Consider the following 25,921-nt stretch of genomic DNA (forward strand, 5'->3'; position numbering starts at 1 on the left):
AGACAGTTTAAACGAGACACAAGAGGAGGCTATTCGGTATATCTTGCTCGTCTGGCTTGCTAGTTTAACGCAAATTCAGGAAAGGAGTTCGTGCTGTTCTGGTGCTTTACGAAAAGATCTCTGGTGTAACAGACGCATTTAATGTGAAAACAATCAAGGACAACCCGGGTGTATTTTCGTCATCTCGTATTGTTTTGTATTGTAGGACATCATGTCTTATATTGTGTTATGCTGAATACGAACTAGATTTTATAAACATGTTGTTACATCGCACGCTACTTTAACTGTTGTACAGTTTTATCGTTCAGCAGATAGATAAAGTTAACTATAGGATGAAAAAAAAAACGAACAAAAGTGTTAATTCGCTACTGTTTTTATCCAGATTTGTCACCCATCACTAAGGACATATCTGAAATATCGGTGACTTATGATTATGATTATTTTCATGACCTGTACGGAACAGAGGGATGTATTTTGGGGCGACGTGGGAGTATTCACCGTGCCTGCAGTGGTAGCTCCCCCCAGCGGCCACGGTGAGGCGCTGTGTCTTTAACAAAACGGGGGAGTGGGAGCAGTGTGGTTCGTCACTAGAGGAAACAAACGTTACCATAGAGATATTTTAAAGCGTTTCATCGTTTCTCACTCCCTGTGTTGGTTTAAAGATGAAAACCAGTCCGGCCGAGGGCGTTACAACCTCTTCCTGTTCTTTAATCAGGTCAGATTTAAATACATTATTTCAGACGTCGTGACTGAACACGCTTACTGTGCTTTGCAGGGGTTGGTAAGGGACCTGCCTTGATTAGCTAACGAAAACACTGCTGCGACATAAGAATGATAACGTTGTGTAAATGCGGGATTTCTTTTTTTTCCCCCTCCCGAAAACGTGCATTACAAATTGCAAGCCAGTGTGCACAAGACCGAGGTAAAAAAAAAAGCATGACGTCCCGTCGTTACTCGAGCAGGGTTGGTCTAAAAAGTGTCATTTTACATCCCAAAGGCGGAATATCCTGCAGAAGGAAAATTGTAGTGCGCAAAGAGGCTCGGGCTGGCCTCTGGATCTCGAGTGGGGTTGTGGAAATGAGTAAAATGTCGGATCCTGGTCCGTATTATTGATTAGTGTTAAGCGACCATGATTTATGAAGGGTACTTTCAGTTAAAACGAATGGGGTAGGTAGTGCTATGTGCGAGTGCTAAATTGTGGTCTTCTTCAATCAGAGGTGGTTTGTGTGTGGCTGGACTACGTTGGCGCTGACGGTTAATTAGAAATGGGCTCCCTGCCTCTTCTGCACACGGGCTTATAATCATGTTGAATCTGCAAAGGTAAATTGAGGATCTTAAAACAACAGAGTAACGGGGAATGGGACGGAATTTTTCCGGCTCACCGTGGAGGGCCGATTTTAATTCGTTGCGGGTAGTCATTAACCACTTTAATGTGGGTTACAGTGGTTAGTGGTGTGTGATTGGTGCACTGTCTCCTAAAATGGATTACTCACCTGGGTTGGTCCGCCTGAAAATAGGCCAGTGCAGTCGTTTAATTGTTGGAAACCAAACCAAAGTTATGTACAGTTCATATGCACTCGTAACCGTCGCGGTTTTTTGTTGTTGTTGTTGTTGTTGCTTTGAGCAATGTGTAGTATTGATTTACAAAGATGTATAGTTTTATTGACGTAATTGTGCCTCATGCGGGGGGTGTGCGCGCCTCTAACTGTGCAATTACGGTAGGAAGGACGTAATGGCCCCGCCCCCTGTCCCAGGCGAGGGGGCGGGGCCGTGAGCGCCGTGCATTGGCTAATAGGTTCTGCTTTGCTCCTGTGCTGCAGGGTTTGACAGCGTGCAGTGACTCAGGAAGCCCAGCTCGATTGACTGGATAGGGACGAGCCAGCGGTATTGCCACCAACGCAAACAACGCAGGGCTTTTATTTCCCGAGGTGAGTGTCACCCCAAAACCTTCTCAGGTCCGTCGTAGCCTTAGGCTGGGTTTTTATGGAGAATGTTTCACTTTGCTCCGTTTGCGAGGCATTGAAACACCGAAGCCGAGGAGAATCCGTAGTTCGACAGTGGATTACGAGATACGTGTTTGTTTTATTTTCTGCTTGGGTTTTTTATTTTTTCCGATGAGCAAAAAAAGTGCTCTTCAGCAGGTTGCAGAAAGCAAACGGCATTCTTGTCTGTTTTTGGCGTGCGCTATGAGCCCCGACACTGATGTTGATCTTTTTCAGGGCGTGTTTGAGTAAATAAAATAGTTAGCAATTGCTTCCGATTGTGTGTGTGTGTGTGGGGGGGGGGGGTAGGCTGCTTGTCGGTATTTCGCTCCGGTGGGAAGAGCAGCTCGCAGGGGGAGACCCGCAGGCGAACCCTAGGATCCCTAAATGTCAGCCTTCTCCCGTCTGAAATGTCGAGCCTGTCTTTTGTCTCATTTATCTGCAGACGGTACCGCACAAATCACAGTCACACCTACTGTATGTGGCCGGGGAATCCGGCAAAGATCGTCTGGCCGCGATAACGCATTTTTATGAAAATCTATCTCGGGAGCCGTGGCCCTTAACATCGGGCTTTTAAATGAGCTTTCGTGTAGGAAGTTGCCGTTATCGTAGCCGTTAAAATACCAGTCCAAATGCCAGGATTAACATAGGAAAGGTTAGGTTTTAGATACTCTGACCTTTTGCTAGGCGCCTCTGATAACCTGGATGAGGTCAGACGACATGGAGAATAATAACCGTTTTTATCATCATTTCAGTCTTAATGTGTATTTGTCAGACCGAGGAACATTTTTCTGCGTCGGAAAAACGTTTATTCCGGTTTAGAAACATAAATGGCTGTGTTGTTTGTTATGGAGGGAATGTTATGTGTGTAAGATTACTAGGTAATAGCAAACTGTGTGATTATATTATATGTTTGTGTTATTCACATTGTTCAGCCTGTGAATAGGTTTATTTTTTGTGTCCGTGTGTACAGAAACACTTGACACTAGAAATGGGAAAGAAGACACCCTGGTTTGAAGAGGTTTCCCTGGCTAGGGGTTTAATTTGTGATGTCTCAGTTCCCTGTGGTTGAAGGCAGCAGAAATACTTGTACTTTATCTGAGCATCTTGAGCAGTTCTGGACAGGGGCATTGGCAGCTCTTTGCTGGCATCGGGGAATCAAGGAGTCAGGTAACTGGAGAGGTCATCACTGACCTCTGACCCCTCCTCCCCAGCCTGCCCCTGAGTGTGGTGGTGGTGGGCGCGTCTTGATTTGTGCCTCAATATGGTCACTTGAGTTGGTCTTTGCGGGGGTCACTCGAGAAACCCTTGCCTGCCTGCCTGTGTCAGTGGTCATCTCTCCCTGCAGGGCTGTTCATTGAATTCCGGTCAGTTTAATTTCTGAAGGGTTTTGGTGCCACAGAGAAGATGAGCAGTGGCGCTGTGATAGGACGTGGTGTAGAGCCGTCAGACATTCTCCTGCCATGTCCTGGACAATTAATGAACGCTGTCAGACAGTAACGGACATCTGATTGTTTTCATGCTTTAATTAGCGTGATCCCTACACCAACCCTGTAGCTTATAATGAGCCCCCATATTGGAGCTTGGAAAAAAAACAGACTCTGGTTGCCAAGTTGTTTTTAATGCTTTCTGGTGGCCATGTTTCTAACGAGGTAGTGCATGAATTTGAGATGATCGGTCTTTTTGCTTTTGCATGCCGTGATTAACGGAAAATGTGCTTCATCTGTGCCACATGCTCCTTGTGTCAGGTCCTGACGGATTTCAGAATGCCATTTTTTTTTCTCATTCCGAAAGGACAGACCGTCAGCCGGCAGCAAAGAGATTGCAGCGTCCAGGCAAGGGAACTTGGTAATCCCTTGTGTCCAGAATGGGTTTTGTGGCGTGAAGCAGGCAGAGACGAGCAGACAAGATGTCGTACAGCAACAGAGACCTTGTCGTCTACTACATCAACTATAAACTCTCGCAGAAGAATTACTCCTGGGACCAGTTCAGCCTGGAGGGCAGGACCGGAGGCGCTGGGGCGGTGGGTTCGGGGAGCCCGAACGCAGAGGAGCGCGTGAACGGCGCGGCCAATGGCGGGGGTGGCCCTGTGTCGCGCCAGCCCCCCCAGGGGATCGAGGCGGTGCAGGAGGCGCTGCGTGACTCCGCCAACGAGTTTGAGCTCCGCTACGGCCGGGCGTTCAGCGACCTGTCCTCCCAGCTCCACATCACGCCCGCCACCGCCTACCAGAGCTTCGAGCACGTCATGGACGAGGTCTTCCGGGACGGGGTGAACTGGGGGCGCATCGTGGGGCTCTTCGCTTTCGGGGGTGCGCTGTGCGTGGAGTGCGTGGAGAAGGAGATGAGCAACCTGGTGAGCCGCATAGCCGAGTGGATGACCGTCTACCTGGACAACAACATTCAGCCCTGGATCCAGAGTCAGGGAGGATGGGTGAGTGCAGTTCCCCTGCCCCTCCACACAGGGGCGCCCCAGCTGGAGATGATCCGGGTCTAGGACCGCGTGTGTTTGCATGGGGGATGTTTTTGAGTTTGTGCTTAATTTTTTAATTTGATATTCACACAACCTTCCAGCCACAGGCGTAGATCTTTAGCCACAGTGCTACCGCTCCGTACAGGTGCAGACAGGTGCATTTGAGCTCAGTAGGTGGCAGCTGGCTTTCCTCTTGATGAATAGGGGTGAGAGCAACTGAAGCTGTTTGTCGGGCATTGGCAAACTCATTTGGACCCGAGTCTGGTATTGGCCCACACTGCTGCATCGCCCCCCCCTCTGTTTATACCCGTGATGTTTCATGTGGTTGTCTGCTGAGTCCGCTCTTGATGGTACCTGGTGCTTCTTTCTTTCTGTCTTTCTCATTCTCTATAGCTTTAAGTCCGATGCATCAGTTTGGCATTGACCAGACTTTTGCGTCTCTGCTTCGTGCACGCCAACAGATGGAGGCAGCCACCAGTGTAGTCTTTCCAATTCAGGAATCAGTTTCAGGGCTGAGCTGTGCCAATGAAAAAGCCTTCAGCTGCCTCGCTGGGCGTCTTCTCATAGATCATCTCTGAAGGGTGTGACAAGTGGCTCAAGCCTTCTGGAGCCAGAGAAAGGGCAGGGATTGACAATGGCCCTCTTTTTGGGTTGGTTTTATTTTTTTTGCTCTTCCACGGACAAGAGATTTTAAAAAATAAATGTTACCAAAGAAAGCAGTTGTTTTCTTCAAGGTTTTGGTCGGCATCTTCCGCGTGTTCCCTCTCTCCCTGGGCTCAGAATTTCCAGGGACCTCTCTCCTGATTGTTAGACGCATACACAAGGTCAGAGCTGTCTACATTCCCCACAAAATATGGGCATGGCACGTCACTGATCAGGCAGTGTGGGCTCCAGACTGAATCCATTAGACTAGCTCAGTTTGAGCTAGAAGGAGGATGGTCTTGGGTGTCATTTCCACTTTATAAGAGCTGCAAGATCTGGGGCTGTCTAAACGCAAAATAGTGCGCAGTGTCCTTTCCTCTTATTTGATTGATCTCCATTCCATTGTGATTGTCAGGGCGGTTTACCTTTCTTTCTTTCTGCTTTGAATATGACTTACTCTTCTGTATACATGCTGAGGAGCTGCATTTAGACAGGCAGGGTCTGGGTTCCAGTCCACTCAGGAAGGTGTTGGTGAAGCTGAATGTTCTTTAAAGCTGAACAGGTGTGTTTTCTCACCACCTTTGCTTCTTACTTTTATGCTTTTTAAAGGCTTTGTGCGGCCCTGTTCTATTTGCGAGTTTCCCTCGGTGGCAATGCCCAATTCAGTTTGGACGACGCTGTAAAAAAAAAAAAGCTAAGGGTTAGAAAAATAGACAGCTGCACTCACGCTGACGCTAATCCACGTTAGGGAAGCATGAACTTTTAAACAAAAAAAGATGGAAGAGCGGTAAAGCAGATGCATGCAATACCGGCTTCACCAGCATCCTTTCGGTGGCGAGGTCTTCAGTACTTCCTCGTCTGTAACAGCTGCCCTTCTGCTGCGGGCTCAGCAGGCAGGAGTAAGATGCATGTTCCCCTTCCCGGAGCAGGAAGATGCCGCCCTTAACACAGGCGCCCGATCCTCCCTTTCAGGGAGAAACGCTGCGAAGTTGCTGGTTTGCTTCAAATTCCGTGGGACGTCTGCCCGTCCTGCAAGTCCACCTGGAGCTGACTGGACCTTTGTGTCCCAGTAGCGGCCACCCCTGGCGGCCCACCTGTCTCCTGGGGGTTTGCTAGCAGCTAATTGATCTGAGGATCCAATGCTGGAAATCGCAGTTTGACTCCAGAAGCGTGACAGTCGCCGGCCTCTGTGCGGCTCGGCGAGAGGTCCCACCCACCTGCGTACTGTGCTGTTGCTGTGAAGCTCTCTCTGAATGAGGCGCGGGCGGGCGGCGGCTGTGCGGAGTCTGAGTGAATGGAAGTGGGAACAGAGCAGACAGCAGTTTCACTTCTCGGAGGGGAATAAGCACAGTTTGTGGTTTTCCCTGCTTCCTCTGTCTCGTCGATTTATTCAATATTTCACTTGGTAGATCCACTCGTTTAGGGTTAGAGCATTTTTTTTTTTGTGTTCGATGGGCCCAGAGTCCCTTAAAGTCACATGACCCAGAGAGAGTACGCTTATGTAACTTCTAAGCTTGAATGAACGTTCTGGTCATGATAGTCTAATGAATGAGACACTGTGACCACCATCTGCACCCAGCAGCATTGATGCAATTGTATTGATAGCTGTTTGACTGAGCTTTTGCTGGAGGCAGCTCTGTCTTTTCATGCTCCTGTTGAACACAAATCGCAGCTTCTGCCTGGAGGTGACTTGTGTGGGGGTGACAAGAACAACGTTTTGGATGTTGTACCGGTCTTCTCCGTTTGGTTTTCCTTTAGAATCGTGGATGTGACGTTCGGGTCTCCGTCTTAAGGCTCACTGAGACCTGTGGTTTGTGAGGGGGCGTCAGAAAGGCAAGAGCAGTGGGCTTTTCTGCAGGTTAACACCTGGCAGCCCACTGGAGCTCAGCAGGGGGGGTGAGCCTGCTCAGTACCTGGATGGGAGACCTCCTGGGAAAGGTTGTTGCTGGAAGAGTAGGACCAGTAGAGGGTCACCCTGAGGTCTGTGTGGGCCCTAATGCCCCAGTATACTGGCGGGGACACTACTCTGTAAAAAAAAAATAAAACAAAATGGAAGACATTAAACTAATGTAAGCGCAAGTTGTGGGGTTATATGGAAACGTCCCTAGACCTCTTTCTTTTCCAAAAGCAGGCCAGTGTTTACGTCTGCTGGGAGAGAGACGTGCCCATTTTGCACGTTTATACTGTTCCTCGTTATGCATTCGGGATCAATTCACTATAAGTCTTAGTGCTGCATGATGACGTGTCTTTAATCAAAAGGTATGTGAGTCTCATCCATCCAGATGCCCAACTGTTTGTAAGCTTTAGCAGATCCCTCGTGCTGACCCTGTAGTTTTGTAATCTCTCATTTTTCGCTAATCAGGTTTTTAAACTTTAGATGTGTGAAGGCCATGAGCTCTCAGCCGCACGACAGCATGAGTCACCCAGGCTGTAGAACTGGCACAGGGAGGTGTGGGCTCTTCAGTCTGTGTGGCACACAGTGCTGTTCATCTCTGCCATCATTCCAGACATCACTGGCTCTTCTCGGGATTAGGAGTGTTGCATGTTACCTCTCGCATTGAACATGTATAAGAGCATTCTCGAATGATAGGAGCCCATTGGCTTGTAGTTAATTGATCCAAGGGTCTCCTATAGCTGTGCCTTGAAGAAAGCCTGGATGTCTGCTTCCACATGGCTGGGTAGATAGCATGTTCCATACTCCCACAACCCTTTGTGTAAAAAAAAAAAAGCGCCTCTTGTTCAGCCCTTGACTGTGTTCTACCCCAAGATATGACCCGGTTTTAAGAAGGGAAGGCAAAACTCCGAGAGGTCTGTCCGTTTGGGATACTGCAGCTCACAGCTGGTGTTGGATTGGATTTCCTGCGGTCTGTGTACAGTCTCCGTCAGTGTGAAGTGGAAAAGAAGGGGTGCTGGGACGAGTTAGATCATCCAGGTTCTAGAGGTCTGCCTAGGCTGTCCCTGCAAAGAAGCCCAGCCCATCTGCACCACAAACTCCCCTCCTGTACGTGTGCATTGGATTTCTGATTCGCGCTGATCTCTCAGGACGTGCACAGTAGAGCAGACGACGCCACACAATGTAGACGGTCCATTACGAAACGGAATTCAGTGGCTCCAGTGACCCCTTCATGGCGGACATCTTTCCCAGGGGGTAACAGTCGACCGTCAGGCCAGTTAATAACTTTGAGAGGGCAGGCAGCAAACCCGATTACAGTGTGTCCCACAGTATCGGCTTCACGGCGGCCGCCGCGGTGCTTCTCCGGTCGATGAGGTCAGAGCCGCGCCGCGCTGCAGAGGCGCTCTACCCCTGGCTCACCCCCAGAGCCTAGCCGGGCCTTCCCGTTCAGAGTGAGGTTCGAATTCCCGGCCTGGGAACCGCGCTCCGGCCCAGTGGGGGTATCGGGTGCCGGAGATCCCATTTGCTCAAGTCGCAGAGAGCGGCTCTGCCCCAGCCCGCTCCCTTGACGCCGGAAACCCGGCCCGTTGACTGGGGGGGGTTGCTGCTCGGGGAAGGGAAGGTTGCGTTAGCAGGAAATGTCTCCGGAATGGGTCTGGAAAGCCACATCCTCAGCAAGAATGTCTCCCCTCCTCCCTCCTGCTTCTACTCACAGACCAGCTGAGCCCATAAAGGAAGTGTGCTGCCTTCCAGGATACCTCCCAAGACCCCAGAACTGAGACCCCGCTGATGTGCTTGGCCCAAAAAAATAAGCAGAAAGTAAGATTTCTGTAACCACAACCAGGAATCTTCTTTGGTAGAAACTCACCGCTTCTAAGCTCTGTTTTGTGATCCTGGGAGGTTTGGTAATACGTTCGCTGTAATTACTCTGTTTTTCTCTGTGTGAAATGTATAGATTTTTGTTGACCCTTGGAAGTACACGTTTTTATCTTATAAATATTTAAAAAGCCCAGACGTCTGAAGTAATTGCTCTCAGGTGGTCTCCGGAAAACCTGATGTTGCTGGAAAGAAATGATGAACTCATGAGTTCTGCCTGTAACAGGAGGCGCACACTGTGTTTGTTTCACTCTTGAAGATGATGCAAGGTAACTGCAGACTGTAGTGCAACGCTAAATTATTCAACTCTTAAATATGATTAATAAGATTTGAAAGCGAAGAGCAAATTATTTTTTATTTATTACTACCCCTGTCCCCAGTTGAGTGTTGGTTCATCATATTTTTTTCATGAACAGTTCAGCCACTTAATTCCTAAGAGGAGGGATGACACATCCTGAATTATAATTATACAGTCCTGTCAATTACTGCATGAATTTTGGATTAATCAGAGGTTTTAGATCTGCATTTGATTAAACCGAGTTGCTGCAGAAAACAGATAGCCTTGTGCTGGTAAACATTAATTATTTGTTTGTGATTGACACTACTTGGTTAATGTTTAAATGGCTTTTTCTGCCCAGGATAGCGCCTGTTGCTGAGGTTCTGCAGGGGAAGGGTTGTTTTTCAGTCAGCTGTACAATCAGGCAGCAGATAGCCAGAGGACAGTTTGGTAGCTCAGTCTTTTTCTTTTAAAAAAAGTCTTCCAAGAATTGCTGATGAACTATTTTCTCTCTGGGGACAGGAGGCCAATTTGGCCAGGTTCACGGTTCTTGTCTCGGCTGATGGTTTAGGTTAAGAAGCATGTGGCCATGCTAATTTGCAGGTAATTTGCTTTTCAGATTGTTGATGTGCGAAGTAGAGAGCTTGTAAGAATTCACCGGTACCTCTCTGCTGTTCGGCACGATGTATTACAGCAAACACCAGAGGGGTTTTACACCAGGTTGGAAGTTTCTTCCCACAAGCTGTCAGATGACTGACGGGTTTTTATCTAACTTGTTGATGCCGCTGCTGTTCTGTTTGTTTTTGGCGAGCGCTTCGAAGGGCCTGCTCTCGGTCCCCCTGGTATCGAACGGGCCGGCGGAGAGCGAGAGGGCGCGGGGGCTCCTGTGGCCCCGCAGGGGAGCCTGCCTCTTGGAGAGCGCCGCCGGCGCAGGCAGGAAGCTGGGGCTCAGCCGTTAGCAGATGGCTTCTGCTGGGGCGCAGGTGTACACCGTTAACCGACCAGCCAGGCAGGTCGAGCAGCGTTTGTTTGTTTTTTTCGTTGTAAATGGTGCGTTTTCGAAGCATGAAGCGGAGAGAGAGATTTTATTTCCTCCTTCCCCTTTCGCCCCCCACCCCCCTCGCCACGAGAGACAGCTGCCGTAGCCTTGCGCCAGCGCCGCCGCGGGACAGCGGGAGTGGTCGTGTCCGGCCTCTTCCCCAGGCCCTTTGCATCCTGGGCCTCCGTACTCCCCCTCCTGTTGGACCAGTTGTAGTTCTCCTGTGAGCGATCGCTATAGCAACCCCACCGAGAGCGTCCCCCGCCTCCGGCCCTCAGGCCCAGTCCTGCCCCTGCCAGTGTCCCGAAGCCGGGCCGACTCACCTGTGCGAGAGGCGGGAGAGACCCTGCCCCCTCCGGTGGGACCGCAACAGGCCCCAGCGCGGCGGCTCTGGCGTGCAGCTCGGGGGCTCATCGCCTTATTCAGCCACCCTTAAGGGCGGCCGAGTCTTTTTGTTTTGTTTTTTTTAAACAAAAACGCCTCTGGGTTCGGGTCTCTCCCTGCACCTCCGGGGCCACACTGGGCCGGGCAGGAAGTTGAGCCACACGGCGTTCATCCTTGGCCCGCGTGACCCAGTCCTCCGGTTTGTCCTCGAATTTTTTTTTCCGTGTTGTTTTTCTTTTGTGGGGAGGGATGACGTTGAGCAACGGAGTCTTGCTGGAAGAGCCGCTGACTCCTCTGCGTCTCCTGCGCCTCCCCCGTACCCTCTGTCCCGATTTCCCAGCCTGCGCTCGGCGTGCGCGCTGGCTCGCTGTCGGCAGGCCTGCCCCTCGCAGGCTCGGTTCTTTTCCCCCTTTTCCTTCGCTGCCCCTACAGGACATCGGACGCGAGGCCGGAAACACGGGGTACAGTTGAGGGAAGAAGCGGGTCAAGCCAACCCCGTCTCCTGCACTCCCCAACTTTTTTTTCCTAACGTTTCAGCGTCAGGTTTGTGAGGGCTGCGTGAAAAGTCGAATAGCTTTGGGACAGGCTGGGAGGGCTCTGGTCCGTTGCTGTCACCAGGCAGTCCCCCTGTGTCTGTGCATCTCTGTGTGTGAGGCCCCGTGAATGGAAGGCTCTGTGTGCTCTGTTAATCGGCTCTGTTCGCTGATAATACAGCGTGCTTCTGTTGTCCGGGCATTGGCGCACTCCCAGAAAGGTAAATATCTCCACCACACTATTCGACAGCATTGATTAAGCAGCCTCGCCCCCCACCCTCCACCCCCCTTTTTTAAATGAAACTCTTTTTTTCCTCCTCACCTCGACATGTCTATCAATCACCCATTTTCTGATCCCATCTTCCAGTTCAGGGAGCCCTTTTTTGCAGAATTCTAATAGAAAAACCTGTCCGATCGCATCGCCCAGTTACTGGGGGGAGCGTGTTGAATCCCAGGTTGCGCTCTTAAGCATTCTGCAGCTGTAAAGTGATATTCCCTGCAGGGGTTCTAATGATGAGACAGTGTTCTTGTCGCTCTTTGTAGAGAATGTGCAACCCTCTTGCAACACGGCATATTGCCTTACAGTGGCCATTAGATTATTTCCTTGCAAAATAAATGTGACGTGCCTTGCTTTGTGTTTGCAGAAAGACGGGCTGGCGATATTGCATAACGCTTCGCGTTGTTCGCCTCCTGCGTGGTGAAAAGAGCCCACTTTAAGGCCGCAAAGGCACTTTTTTTCCCCACGAAGGCGACGGGACCCAGCTCCGCGGTGGGGAAGCAGCCGTGCTCGGCGTCTTGGACGCCCCTCCGTGCTGCAGAGGCGCCGTCAAGTTGCGCCTCCCGGCCCGCAGACTCGCACAGAGCAGCAGCGCTGGAGCTGCAGCTGCTGCGGCAGCCGACGCGTTGCGAGTTATATAACGGCGCTTTCTGTTTTGAGGTCGCAAATCAGCCCAGTCAAGCAGAAGCGATTTTTTTTTCTTCCCCTCCTATTTATAGACGTGCCTGAGCCAGTGGACTGGAAGGCCGGCCTGCAGGTATAAACCCCTGACATGTTGTTGTTTTTCCAGCACTCTCTCGGGGAACAGATGCGGCGATTATTTTATGTGCGAGGTGATGCCCAAGTCCGCGCTCATCAGCGCTGATGGGTTATATAGCGGAGCACCGCTTTAGAGTTCAGCGTTACGAGCTGGTGACCCTGCATTGCAGCGATTTGCAGTTCAAGTCAGGTTCAGGTCCCTTCTCTGCTCGGTCACAGTCGGCTTCGCGTCGGGGGGAAATTCGCTTTGCGGCCCGAGACGTCACGTCTTTTGTTCTTGCGTTGCATTTCAAAATGGTTTGCGTCATGCCGCTCCCGGGGCTCCCGTTTCCGGCCGCGCGAGTTTGCCGGTGGAGCACTTTGCTGAGCCGTCATCAAGCGCGCCCCCCCCGTCCGAAAGCGACCTACCAGGGGCCACCGAGGGCCCGAAGGCTTGCTGAGCCCCCCATGTGCTGTGAGCGGCTGTCCCCCCCGAGCAGTGAGCAGATCCCTGCAGCTGCTTGCTCGTCTCTGTGCAGCTCGTTAGTTCTGCATCACTGATGGAGGTTTTGCGCGTTTTCTTCAATACGGGGTTAATAAGAGATTCCTGGTTTTCAGGAGCGCGTTTATTGCCAGACTTAAAATCTTTTCGAAACAGTCTTTTATTTGGACTCTGTGTCTGTTAAGGGAATGGGCGCTCCATTTCCTGTTGACCATATATCTTCTGCTGCACATCTAACCGCTGGTCTTATTTAATAATGTGCTCTCCTTACGTCCTTATCACTGTTTATTTTTGCACCTACTGTCAAGTGCTGTGAGGTTTGCACCTACTACAAGTGCTGAATAAAATAGTTGGTTGTTATTATTATCGGCTGTAGTGGTGAAAAGGCTACAGGATTTTAACGTCGCTGGCCAGGCATGTCTAGGATTCTCCGGGCAGTAGCGTATGGACAAGGGGTAGGGACAGGAGCAGTCGGTCAGCCCTCTCTCTCTCGGCTGGCCACCTGCGGATGTGATCTGTGAAGGGGGTGCAGGACTTGTCTGTTGCCGAACAGCTATCATCGTGGTGAGGTGTGGAGAAACGGGCTGGAGATTCCCGACTAGGTTAGTCTGAAATGAAGAAAAGCAATGTTAACCGAAAGGAGCTGCAGCAGACGCAAGAGGGACCTTCTGCATCACTTGTTGTAGGGAAGGAAGTGGAACTTTCCCCTCTCTTAACTGACTCACCCTTTCCAGGCAGTGCCAAATGGTTGGTAATCAGCGTAGGTGATTTTTTTTTTGCCTCAGTTTTGTGATCTGGCAATGCTTATGCTTGTGGCAAGTCCAGCTCAACACAAATCAGAATTGTTCAAGAACCCCGTGTTGGCTGGGAAGCATCTGATCTCTTTATTTGTTTTGGTGGGGAGGGGGGTGTTTCTGAAGAATGGCTGGAGCAGTGCCTAGATCCTCAGTCATTCTTGAAACAGCAGCAGAACCTGTTCCTGTAGAGCCAGGAATTCCACAGGCCCCCCCAGGGAAGTGGTGATTCAAGCTCTTGTGATGAGAAGATAAAGCAAAATTAAATATCTGGAAGGGATGTCTTAGTGTGGTGGAGAAAGGTTCCAAACTGAAAGGGAAAACGTCCGTTTCTGTGGCGTTGCGTGCGTTTTTGAGGGTTGCAGGAGGGTGAAATACGCTAGTATTGCAGACGAAAAAGTTGCTCCAAGTTCCCTTCTTCATGAATCAGGTCAAAATATTTCGACCCCAGCCTAGTTCAGCTAATAGATTCCCCAACATGCAAGAGAGACTTTCATCACCTTCTCCACCCCAGATCTCTGTCCTCAGTTCAATCCTGACTCCGTTACCCTGTATGAATGTGGATGTGGGGTGCAGGCTGAACGCCTTCTTCAATAGGGGATCCTGATCTTTTAACAGATGAGCCTATGGCTGACTTTTCTCTTTCAGTTCATCTCAATTAGAAAATTTCTTTGTTTCTGTAATATATACACTTTATAAGAAATATGTATACAAATATTAAGAAACTACCTAAGAAAGAAATATTAAGAAACTGAAAGACTTCAGTTCCTTTCTTTGACGCCTGCAGGAAAACATAAATTAAATGACCCATAAAAACATGAAAGTAAAAAAAACGAGTTGTCACATTTACTGGAAGTTTCGTGTGTTCCGTGTGGGCTGAAGCTCATCTGACTTGCTGGGCTGATGAAAATGGGGTCATGGGTGCATCCCCCGTTTTAGAAGCTGAGAATGGTGGGAGTTTAAAAGAAAGTTTTCTTTACCAGTAATGTAACTTATGCCTTCATTACATAAATGGGCCTCTACATCTGAATAAACCACACTTCTCCTGCACCCTGAGGTTCACAAGAACATTTTACTGTTGTAGACGTTAAGGGCTTTACTAGGAAGCAAAGCAGAGGAAATATGCATGCAGTTTTTCTGCCAGAAAAAAAAATAGTGTTGCAAAAATTGCTGCACGGTTTCTGCAACAGACACCCGTGCTAACAGCCAGTCCTGGTCAGACCTGAGTTTGCCAACCGCACACAGTCGCAAGAGTTTGATTTTGCGTATCGACTCCTGAAGTGTTGCATGTCTGCAGTGCCTGGGTCCTTCACGCTGCGGGCCCCTGCTAGGCCGCGCCTAACTCCCGGACCTGGGTTTGCCTCGTCCTGGGACTGGCAGGCAGTGAAGGCTGGAGCGAATGTTAGAAACTAAACTGCTGCATCATAAAAGAGGGGCTGCAGGCTGCAGGCCACCGAAGGAGGAGAGTCGAGATCCCAGCTGGGGCCTGTGGAGACTTGTCAGCTTGCTGCTGAGGGTGCAGTTTTCCCACGCTGTTGCCCCCTGGGCTCTTTCTGACCCTCCGGGGACGGCGGAGCGTGGCTGGTCTCCTGTGGGGAATTTGGGAGTCAAAGCGAAGACAAAATGGCTGTGCTGGAAGCTTCCGTTGGCAACGGCCTCTTAATACCTATCGCCCCGCTCTGCCTTGTACACCACTACCCACCGATGGTGTCGAACTGTAGCTCGCTGTCTTTGTGATGAACACTCGGTGTTGGCTGGCGGTGGGGACGCAAGCTAAGGGACATAAACACACACACAGCGGGCCGAGGGAGGAATCCGAGGGCGAAGAGTGAAGTTGAAGAAGTCGAAGCAGCTCTTTCCCTCCCTCGGCACAGTGGCGGCTCAGGCAGTAGGTTCAGCATCCCCACCTCCAGCGCTGCACACGCCTCCTTGTGCCTGCTCGCAGGCTGCTTTCTGTCCCCTCTAGCCATGAAGGCCATTCAGGTTTCAGCCCACATAGCGAACTGCAGCTTTTGATGACCCTGACAGTTTAATTACTCCTAAGAGACTCCGGCTGAAGCACCTTACAATAGCCGAATCCGCGAGCCAGCTGGCACAGGTGCGTGTCCCTTTCTTTTCAAATAGCCGTCCTTTTGCGCTGGTTTTTGTTTTGCTGTCCTGGCAGAAGCGCAGCCACGCGGCGCAGTACCCCGACAGTGGAGAGTGGAGCTGCGGACTGGTTCCAGGACGCGTTCAGAAATTAAGTGCAGCTCCCTGGAGCAGCCTTCATTAATCACAGCACAGCGTGTAGAAGCTCCCGGTGCATTAAGAGGCAGTGCTTTAAATCTTTTGCGGTGTCGTGTAACAGACATTTTTTTATAATTTGCTGTCTAGACTGTGTGGATCCTGGAAGTGAGGTGCTTGTGTGAAGGGTCTTATTTCCGCCACTGTGTTCCACAGTCCTTTGGTCAAAGTCAGCTGAGTAACTCATTCCAGATCCCTGTTCTTCTTGCCAGAGTGGCTTGCTTTCTCTGCAGAGGGTTACCGTATTAACCAGCAGTGCCGTGTCTGGATTTTCACTTGCAGAGAAGTGAGAGGGCTGCTTCTGAGCTAGGGAAGGCAATCTCTAACTAAGACAGCGCAGAGAGTGCATCTCACTGCCCTGAAAGGCATTGCATTTTAATGCAATAAACAGAATTAAAACCCAGGGTTCAACACCAAGTCCCAGCTTCATGATGGGATGCTTCGACAGGGGGCGTGCCACAGGCTCTGTTCCTTCCTCGTGATGTGCGGTTCACTGTACCTGTCGACTTGCACGCAGATCAGACATCTTCTAAAGGATGAGCAAGCCTTTTTTTTTATCTGTGTATTTTATAGAAGGGGGAGTCAGGCTTTTATTGAAGAGGGGTGTCCAGTCCTAGGACATGGGGTGTTTCCGTCCCAGTCCTGCTGATAACAAGCTCATAATTGGCTCAATTGGACCAATTTAGCTGCTCCTCCCAGCTCTTCAGGTGCTGCTGCTTGGAAGAGACCTTGAAGCCCTGCAGATACACCCGACCTCTTGGACAGGACACAGTGATCGCTTTCTTGTAATGGAAGAGTTTATTGCCATGTTTACACGTACATTGGAATTCTTATTCGCTTGATCTCTCGGGACATACAGTACAACGGACAATGCCACACGATGTAGACAGTACGTTACAAACAGAATCAGTAATAACAACCAGAACAGTACATATGTTGTGGAGAAGAAGAAATATGTAGTAGTGCAAAAGAAAAACATGATAGTTCGTGCAAACAGTGTATAGTGCAGAGGTGCATTGAGTTCTGAACACTGTATTTAGCTGTTAGGGATGTGCACTGTTTGTTTAGCCTTTGAGTCACTCGCAAATCTTGTGACAGGCCTCCGCCGTCTTCCTCTTCCCCCCCCCAAACAAAGTTTCTGTACATTCTGTCCATTTGCATCATACAGCGTCTGCTCCGCCTGAGGCTTCGCGGGGAGAAGTGAAGAGCAGTAAAGGACGTAGTCGCCATAGTGTCGCCAGCTCTTGAAAAAGCAGAAAAAAATTCTGCTTAATGTGCTCAGGATTTCCCTTCATGACCTCTGGATCTCCAAGCAGATACCAGTTCCCAGGGGCACTCTGAGTACCGTCCTTCAGTGGTCCTCTCGAAAAGAAGGGCAGTCATCTTGAAGTCTGTTGCCGTGAGGGAGTTAACCGAGGAGGTGCGCGTGTCAGGATTTCAGCACGGCTCTGTGAGCGATGTGGTTACTAATGCGGTAATGATATTTACTGGGAGTAGTGGCTCAGCCCATCCCAGTACTGTGAGCGTTGCCATGTGCAACATACCCTCCCAGTCACTTGATTTAAAGACGTACCTCAGGTTGCAATTGCAATATATTCTAGTAACGCTTGACTTGAAGGAGGCTAAAACACAACTGCATCATAACTCCTTCATAAACACTGCGTAACACAATCAAAAAACATGCATTTAAAAAAAACACGTTCCAAATCACAATCCCACGCGAACGGACCAGGACCCGCGTCCTTCTCGGCTTTGATGGGCTCTTCCATCATTCTTACCAGACCGCTCTCTGCCTGGAGTTCCGTTCTCATCTTCAAGCCGAAACTCGCATGATGGATTGGAACAAATAATCAACGTGCTCGTAATGTTATTTGCACAAAAGTTTGTAAAGGATTAGGCCTGTTGTTTTATGGTGTTGTGTGGTGTTTATGAAGGAGTTATGACACTTTTTTTTTGTAAAAGTGACTGGGAAAGTCTTGTGGATCTTTTGGGGAATATTTAATTTCTCCTAATTGACATACAAGTCCAGTGTATGGAGCTCAGCTGCATTTCACCTTGTTTTTTTCCACCTTGCCAGCCATTTGCGACTAGTCATGATATCAGCGGTAGAGGATTCCGTCATCTAAATTCGTGCTGCTGAATCGTGTGATGTGAATTTGTCGCTGCCCCAGGCCTCCTGTAATTGGGTCATTGGCAGTCGGGCTGTGGCAGGAACGGTAGCAGGTCGCTGGTGGCACGTGGGTGACGTGCTAGAACGAATCAGTGTTGGGGTTTGGGCAGGAGCAGGTCTTGCTGTAGAGGAGCAAGAGGACTCTTGACCTTCACTTGCTCAGTTTGTTGGAATGTTCACATGATCTGTTTTTGGGGCGTGAAAAACAGATCTTTTTTTCCCCCTTTCCCAGGTGAAGGGTCATTCTTTTGCCTCTTCTTTAAAATGCGAGGTGAAATCAACGCCAGAAAGGACTCGTACAGTCTTATGAGAACCACTCCTGGGTGCCGTGTGAGCTGTGTATTCTCCTAATTCAGAATTGACCTTCCTTTTACCTCTAGTTTAATACACACCTGAAGAAGGCTCAACAGCCGAAACATTGTTTCACCTGTTTTTTCAGCGTGGAATTAACCTTCACTTGTCCCTGTGTTTTAATGTGTTCTTAATTGGAAGTGTTTTTGGCAATGGGGGATAAAGTGTATTGGTTAGTCGTGGTTAGGCACGTCTTGCACTCGACAGCCTGTGCAAATGCCTTCTCGTGAAGAGGCAGTGCACGCAGGGCATTCAAAAGGCTTTTGTTCTTCTTCTTTTTTAAATGACATCACACTCGCGTTGTGAAAGCGACTTAAGTTTCGTCATTCCAGGGTCAGTGGAATGCATTGTCATCTGTGTCCTCCCTGCAGAAGGGCGAGAATTCTGCTCCCAGACTCGTAGACGCGGTGGAGTGCGAGGAGGATGTGGACGATAGCTGCTCTAAAGCAAGTACCTTTCCTGTTCTCCGTCCCAGCTGCCTCAAAGCCTCCTGGCCTCTCGCTGTGCGAAGTAGTGGAGTGTTCTTCTCGGTCTGGTTCGCTCTACGCAGCCATGGGACCCGGAGCCTCCTGCTCTTAAACCGGACTGTTGGAAGCAGCGTTCTGCATACACATGCTGGCCCCTGGCTGCGTTGAGATCAAAGGATATTCCCAGAGACCTTGTGGGAGAATGGCTGCAGCCTGCTCCTTACTACAGCAGTACTGATGGTAGTGGTTAGCTGGTTAGTGGAGATGCTGAGATTCGGTTTCACACTAGTTTGCACCTCAGTTACATGCCGCTGGGAGAGTCAGAGTTAGCACAGTATGTTCATGGACAGGCTTGGTGCATGACCTGGGTCATTCAGATTTCTCCATGGAAAAATCTGACACATGCTTCCTTCCTCCGCAGTGTAACAGCTTGTTTGCAAGAGGATCGCGTCAATACCCAGTGCATCACCTACTATTACTGATTTATCTGGCTCGTGCTCTTATCCAGAGTGACATCTTGCACACATTTATACAGCTGGCTCTTTTTACTGGAGCACTTCAGATGATGTATACCTTGTTCAAAGGTACAGAAGCCCTCTCTCACCTGGGGTTTGAGCCCACAGCCTTCCTGTACCCTGACCACTGCTCCGCATTACTGCATTTTCAATACAGACAACCCCCCCCAGAAGTCCAGACATAGCCAACCTGGCCTTGCCTCTCTGTCTAATGCAGTACTAAATACCTGTTCTGTATGTCTGCCAGATTAGCTCTAATAAGCGTTTTCTGAATAGAGCTCGCAGACCGTGTCTAATTGGTTTTAAGGCGAACACACTTCCCAGACAGGGAAGGATGTCATTACCTTGGCGAACACACCTCCTTCTATATATAGAACCAGCCACCTGCTTGGCGCTGCAGGATTATGAAGCCAAGACGCACGGTGTCCTGGGACCTGCCCAGCGCCAGGGGCTGCAGCTGGGATCTGCATGGAGCTTGGCTTGGAAGCTGCTGCTGCCCCAGCATACACTCTCCGATCAGGGGGAGAACGAAAAGTCATATTAGGGTCTTGCGTACAGGAAGGAGATCTCTCCGTGAAGAAGCTTTGTGACCAGCAGATAGTGGTCTAGGAAGTGTTCTTTGGCCTTTCAACAGTTCTGATTTGTTGTTCTTGTTACTGTCAGTGTTGTTTCAGAGACGCGCTGCCAACGAAACTGGCGATTTGTTGTCTTAACGATACAGATATGAATGTTTTTTCTGTGATGTGATTGTGCCTGAAGAACGTTAACCTTAATTTAAAAAAAAAGCACCAGTTAAAGATGCTCCTCTGCTCGGGGGGGGGTTTATTGCTGTTTTGCAAATTCCGGCCCTGCTGTTTGTCAGGGATGAACGTGGCTCTTTTCCATCAGAGGTCAGCACACCCCCTGGCACAGTTCAAATTTCCCATGAAACAGCTACAGTCTTCAAAAGAAATGGAACTCAGCGGTTGGGAATGTCAGGGACTTCCTGGGTGGATATGTGGGGGGGGGGGTGATAATTCAGTGCCAAAACTGTTGTTGTTTTTTTACCACAAGGTGCAAGGTTGCATAATTGAGCCTTTTTCTGAAAACGACATTCCATCTCGGTTAATCTTTCACTTTCCAGGGCTGCTTTCCTTTCCACCGCAGCTATAAGGTCCTTTTATATTCCGCTGATAACATTCATGGCTTGGAAACTTCATTTCCAGTGTTTAAACCCACACCTAGACAATGCGTTGTGGTGCCAGAACACAGCCCTGTCCCCCCCCCCCCGCTCTGTTGTGCAGGTTTGCAGTTCTGGGGGTCACGCTTGGCCTGCTTCATATGCCAGCTTCCTGCTTTTTAAGGGCAGCATGGAACTTCTCCGAGTTGCAGGACGTCCAGGGATCTGTTTTTTTTTGTTTGTCATCTTAAAAATACTGGGATTGGGAATTTGGAAATTATCCTTCCAGTTTTCCAGTTAAGGAACAACATTTGAAAAATACTACTGTCATCAAGAAACAGATTGTAATGCAAATGTTAAGTTTTTCTTGGAGAATACACAACTCTCCTTATATATATACATACTGTATATGTCCTTTTATATAGATGCTTCTGCGTGAAAAGTGCTCCCAAACTATATAATGTTTGATTCTAAGGCCGGAAACAAAGCTCATTTTTTCGGAATGGTTATTTGCTGGCTGCTCTTAATGTGGTGCAGTGTTTTTTTTTTATTGGCAGGTTTAGCAGGTGTGGAAAAAAAAAAAAACCTGTGGTTTGAGCCCACTGTAGCTGCAGTGCTCTGCTGGCTGATCCTGTTCAGAGATACAGCTCATCTCGTTTCGAGTTGAGCTGGCATTACAGAGATTATAAGCGTGGACCGAAGGACAGTAAATCATGGGACACCAGTTTCCACTTTTGTGGTCAGGTACCTATTGGAGTGAATTCTGTACTAATAACGTTGTTCGTTTTAACTTAATCTCCTGTGTCCGTGTACGAGCTCTTCTGAAGGTTAAATAATTCTGAAGAAATGGCTTTTTAGAATAAAGAATTGATGGCCACAAAAGAAGGACAAAGTCTGACAAGATTTCCTAGGCTGCTTTTCCAGAGGCTTTTTTTAGGGCTTCTAATAATTAACCAGATGGAGCTCGCTTTAGGCAAGCAATGGGATTGCTTTCTGTGCACTGCTCTTGCCACTAAAATCAGTTTTTTCCAAGTGTGTCCGTGACTCGAATCGGATGTCTTTCCATCTCTGTGCGCAGGGCTGACTTGGGCAGCCTGTGTTTGAGCTGCACCAGGAGGAGGTGTGTTCTTCCCTGCAGCTCCTGCCTGTGTCTGTGGACGTCCTTCATCCAGCCCATGTGAAGATGTTTACGGCTTGGGCAGGTCTGGGCAAGCACAGCGGCAGAGTGAAAGCTGAGCAGCAAGGATAAACAGTTTGTATGCCTGAAAATGAACCTGGCTACACGATAAATCCCTTGGAAAATAAACTGAAAGGGCTTTTATTATTAAAAATCACATGTTCTGCACAGATGTTAATGAAATATTAACAGGCCAAATCTTTTATTTAACATTTTAATTTAGCTTTTGCAATACTGTACACATGAAACTTTGCAGAGTTTATTTTAGCTTTAAATCAATCCAATCATTTTCTAACCACATCTTCCAGGAGTTCAGGGAGCTGGAGCCTATCCCAGCAAGCAATGGATGCAAGGCAAGGTACACCCAGGACGGGACACCAGTCCAATTACAGGACAGGCACACACACACACGCATACCAGGGCCCATTTTTCCAGAAACCAATAAACCTACCGGCATGTCTTTGGAATGTGGGAAGAAAACATCTGGAGGAAAACCACATGAACATGGAGAGAACATACAAACTCCACACAGACAGCACCCAGGACTGGAATTGAACTGAAGGCCCCAGTGTTGTGAGGCAGCAATGCTAACCACTGAGCCACTGTGCCACCCATGCTTATAAAAAAACAACAACTGGATGACTGGTGAAAAGAATAAAGCATGTGGTACTGTATGTACTGTCTTTAGAGCCATGAGTTGCACTGATGACATCAGCAGGGCTGTTATCTCTTCTTTTATCAGTTGGACACATGACTCCTGCGTGTGTGAATGCCATGGGAAAGTGGGTCCTGCTTCAGCCGGCTGTTTTTAAGACAAATCTGACTGAAAGGGAGTGAGCTGTGCTTAGGATTGCTGGGAATGGAAGTCACAAGACATGTGAGTTTTCCACCAGAGAGTCCATTAGTGTGTAGCCCATCTGCATCAAGGCTAGCGTGTTCTATCGGTGCCGGACAGCTGGAAATATCTGCGCTTTTTCCTTTCACAAAATCTGCACCAGGAGCTGTAACGCTCTGGCCTGCAGTATTGCATCATTCTTCTCGATGGTGTTTTGAAGGAAGGTTGGGGATGCCTGCCGATCACGCATGAATGCGGGGCTTGAAATGTTCTGTTCTAGCGTTCTTTGCACAAACGTGCCGCCACCCTGCTGCAGCAGCTCTTTCCTGTGCCTGGTCCGAACAGCCTCTTCTAAACCCCTCCTTCCATCTGCATGACTTGATTGGATTGGTCTTCATTGCTGGAGATGCTATACATCATGCATCCGTGCATATCACAGCTACTGTACACGCGCTTGCAAACACACGTGTGCGAGGACCTTTCCTGTGGGAGAACATGTTGTAACAAGCCTAGTCACTAGGCACTCCGTCCTCCACGCCTTTCGTAGTTTTTATGGCTGTGGTGTGGCGTGGAATCCAAACTGTTGCAATCAAGGTGTAGAGGACCCAGCACCGCACCCTGTCCTGTGCACAGCATTCTTCAGGCACCCTTCCCTGGGAGCTTGTAGTTGTGTGGTGGAATCTGACAGCATGCTCTTCCTGTTTCAGGTTGTTCTCAGTTTCAGTGGGGGGGGCAGGGGACTAAATATAGGCTGGTGAGCATCACAGCAAAGGGCACTGTACAGACTACACTGACACTCATCTAGGAAGGATGTGGTTACCCGGAGCATGGGCACATAAAACATGTATATTATATATAGGCCTGCATGCATAGGCAAAGCTTTTTGAATGCATCACAGTGGAATTATTGTAGCTGGGGAAAACTACGGGGGAGTACTGTGAAATAGGTGTTGAATTCACTGGAAGAGCCAATTGTTTCTGCTCTTTTGTTTCCTGCATACTTTTCTTGTCAAGATTGACCAATCTCTTGTCGTTCAGAGTCGCAAGAATGCGCGGCCCACTACAAGGCGCGCTGCCATCTCTGACAAGCTGAGTCATTGTCTTTTTTAGAGCCGCGACCTGGGGCCGTCGCTAGCGACACTGTTCCGGCAGCCCCTGGGCCGCAGGAGAAGGGCCTGTTCCCCGGCGCTTGGTGTTCCTGGGAGCGAGCTGCTGGCTGGGCTGTGGCTGAGCAGTGGCGTCAGGGCTGTCTGCTGCTGGGCCCGATAGGCACCGCGTTCCACCCTTCGCCTCCTTATCTCTGCCGGCCCGCTGCCCATTTTTCTTAGAAAGCCTTTTTCTTTGCTCGGTTCCTAGTGATCCTGACCTTTTCAGTTCTGAAAAACGCGATCTGTTCTGTACGGTTCCCGACTGCATGCTGATTCCTGTTCAGGGGAGGCAGGTGAAGCACTTGCAGGCTGGATTCACATAGGATCCTCTTTTTAAGCCTGAATGCTGTATACACTGAAATGCTGTATGTACTTTGTTATTTTTGAAGATGATGATAAATACAGTGTATTTACCTTTTTTTGTCTAGTGTATTATCTATATTATTTATAAATACAATTAGTATATCTAACGTAGTTTTAAAAAAACTGTATCTATATTCAGGGCGATGTTTATGTGTATAGTATTCTTGTAGATCTTCTGTACAGTAGAAGGAATAGAGAAATAGCAAATGGGTGAAAGTCTTTGCATTTTTTAAGCCTGGTTATTTAACCAGAAAAAAAAGTCACGAGTCACAAGCATGACCTGAAAAGCAGGGAAAGGGAATGCAGTACGTCTCTCTTTAGGCATGCTCTTAATCAGCAGTCGGCGCTACGCCCCAGTGAGAAGTATTAAAAGCATCTGGGAAATGGGAGATTCAATGCACCTTGACAGCATTGCTTTTCAGCGCTTCGGTTTAAATCCCAGGTCTTCATTTATCACCTGGATATACAGTAGAGTGAACTTAGTATTACAGCCTGTTGGCTTGCGTGTTGGCCATTGAGATTAAAAGTATGGTGGATATATTTGCAGTATGTTGGCCTTTAAAAAAAAAAAAAATCTCTTGTGCACAAACACTTTGAGTCTCTGCTCTCGGACACATCAAACTTGCATGCATTGTGCAGTACCACAGACAGTACATGAGCCTATGCAACGTTTCATGAATACACGAGAAAAGCATAAATCCTGGCTGAAAATCATATAAAAAAAACCTTGAAGCACTTAATTTGTTTCCATTTGGCTTGAGCTGTGAGGCCTGAGATTGCGTTCAGCTTTTCAGTTTGAGATGGTTATCTGCTGTTAAGCAAGCTGTTCCTTGAATTTTCTTCCAGTGTCCTTATCTTGCACTATTTTTGCCTCTTTGCCTTCTTGAGCAGAAGTGACTCATGAGGCTCTGCACAGTGTTGCACCTCGTGTTGCAGGTGGAGTAAGTGCAGGAGCACAGAGTGGTTTGCATGCTGACACACAGCAGGCAGGAAAGTGATAGAGCTGCAGAGCGCAGGGCAGTGGGCAATATGACTCCGGCCATGAGCAGTCTAGGTCTTTCCAGACTAGGGGGTTTGGCGTCGCCACCTGGAGAGTTTGGGAGGCAGTGGCTGCCTTTCCATAGGAGCACCGGTACCCTCGAGGTTGGTGGGAGGTCACAAAAAGTTTAGGACTGGTCAGCGAGGACAATCTTCAGCAAACCCCCCAAGAATGCACATCAGTAGGGCTATTTACATGTGCAAGTGATCATCTTGGGAACGGTCAGGTGCAGCCAGAGTGGGTTCAGAGCAGCCCTGCAGGTAGCAGGAGGCAGTTCCCCAGTGGCACAGCTGTAAGAGATGCAAGCTGACGTCTATAGAGGTCTTGATCGCTCTGTAGAAGGGGGCCAGTACAATAGGCAGAGCAGGGAGCATGGAGAGGCAACACCTAACGCTGCAAACACATAGTGGTGAGGAAGAGGAGGTCCCTACTGGTGGCCAGCAGCCCGAGAATGGGCCAGTCTGTTTTCCATTCAGAGCAGTGGCAGCGCTGGACTCGTGTGTCCTGTAGAACACTAGACGAGCAGACATCACCTCTCCTGCGTGCGTGCACCATGTTCTTGTTTTGAAAGGGGATGGTTGAGCTGAGGCTCTTCAAACCCAGGCCCTTTCCGCGAGTCACCATCAGAACCCGGGGACAGCTCGGGTGATGCTGAGGAAGATCAGTGGGATCAGTCCAGGGGCCAGATGTGCTTGAGTGTTGAGCTGCTCTGCTATTGTCCGCCTTACCCAGTGAATGAGACCCATGGAGCACTGGGCCTTGATCGCTAAAGGTTCTTAACCGCATGAGGCTGGTGTTAATGCCAGGTAAACTGCAAGGCGATGATCATTAAGGTGAATGTGCCTAATTAAGATGGGCAGCACGAAGGCCATTAGTGTGTCTGTAGTATAACGCATGTGAAACATCAGAGCAGCTCTTGGGACAAGAGTGTCTGAGCACTTCTCATGGCTCCACTGACTGGAAAGGGAGGAGTAGAGGTCAGGAAACAAGTGGTTACTTTCTTCTTAG

At 49.0% G+C, this 25,921-nt stretch overlaps 1 protein-coding gene across 5 annotated transcripts in view; it reads left to right on the forward strand.

Moving 5' to 3' along the window:
• The first annotated feature begins 662 nt into the window (after nt 1–662).
• The window catches only part of bcl2l1 (BCL2 like 1), a 30,816-nt gene continuing 5,557 nt past the window's right edge, over nt 663–25,921 (forward strand). The window contains exons 1-3 of one of the 5 annotated variants that reach the window (XM_088937155.1): nt 663–715; nt 1,821–1,928; nt 3,777–4,413. In XM_088937155.1, coding sequence (XP_088793281.1) covers nt 3,892–4,413 — 522 coding nt within the window. In that variant the 5' untranslated portion in view covers nt 663–715; nt 1,821–1,928; nt 3,777–3,891. Of the gene's footprint in view, nt 716–1,007; nt 1,321–1,820; nt 1,929–3,776; nt 4,414–25,921 lie in introns of those variants that run through there. The other 4 variants (XM_088937152.1, XM_088937153.1, XM_088937154.1 and 1 more) reach the window with 4 other exon arrangements.

The sequence above is a fragment of the Atractosteus spatula genome, chromosome 19, assembly GCF_055471065.1.
Source record: "Atractosteus spatula isolate fAtrSpa1 chromosome 19, fAtrSpa1.hap1, whole genome shotgun sequence".
Classification (NCBI taxonomy): Eukaryota; Metazoa; Chordata; class Actinopteri; order Semionotiformes; family Lepisosteidae; genus Atractosteus; species Atractosteus spatula.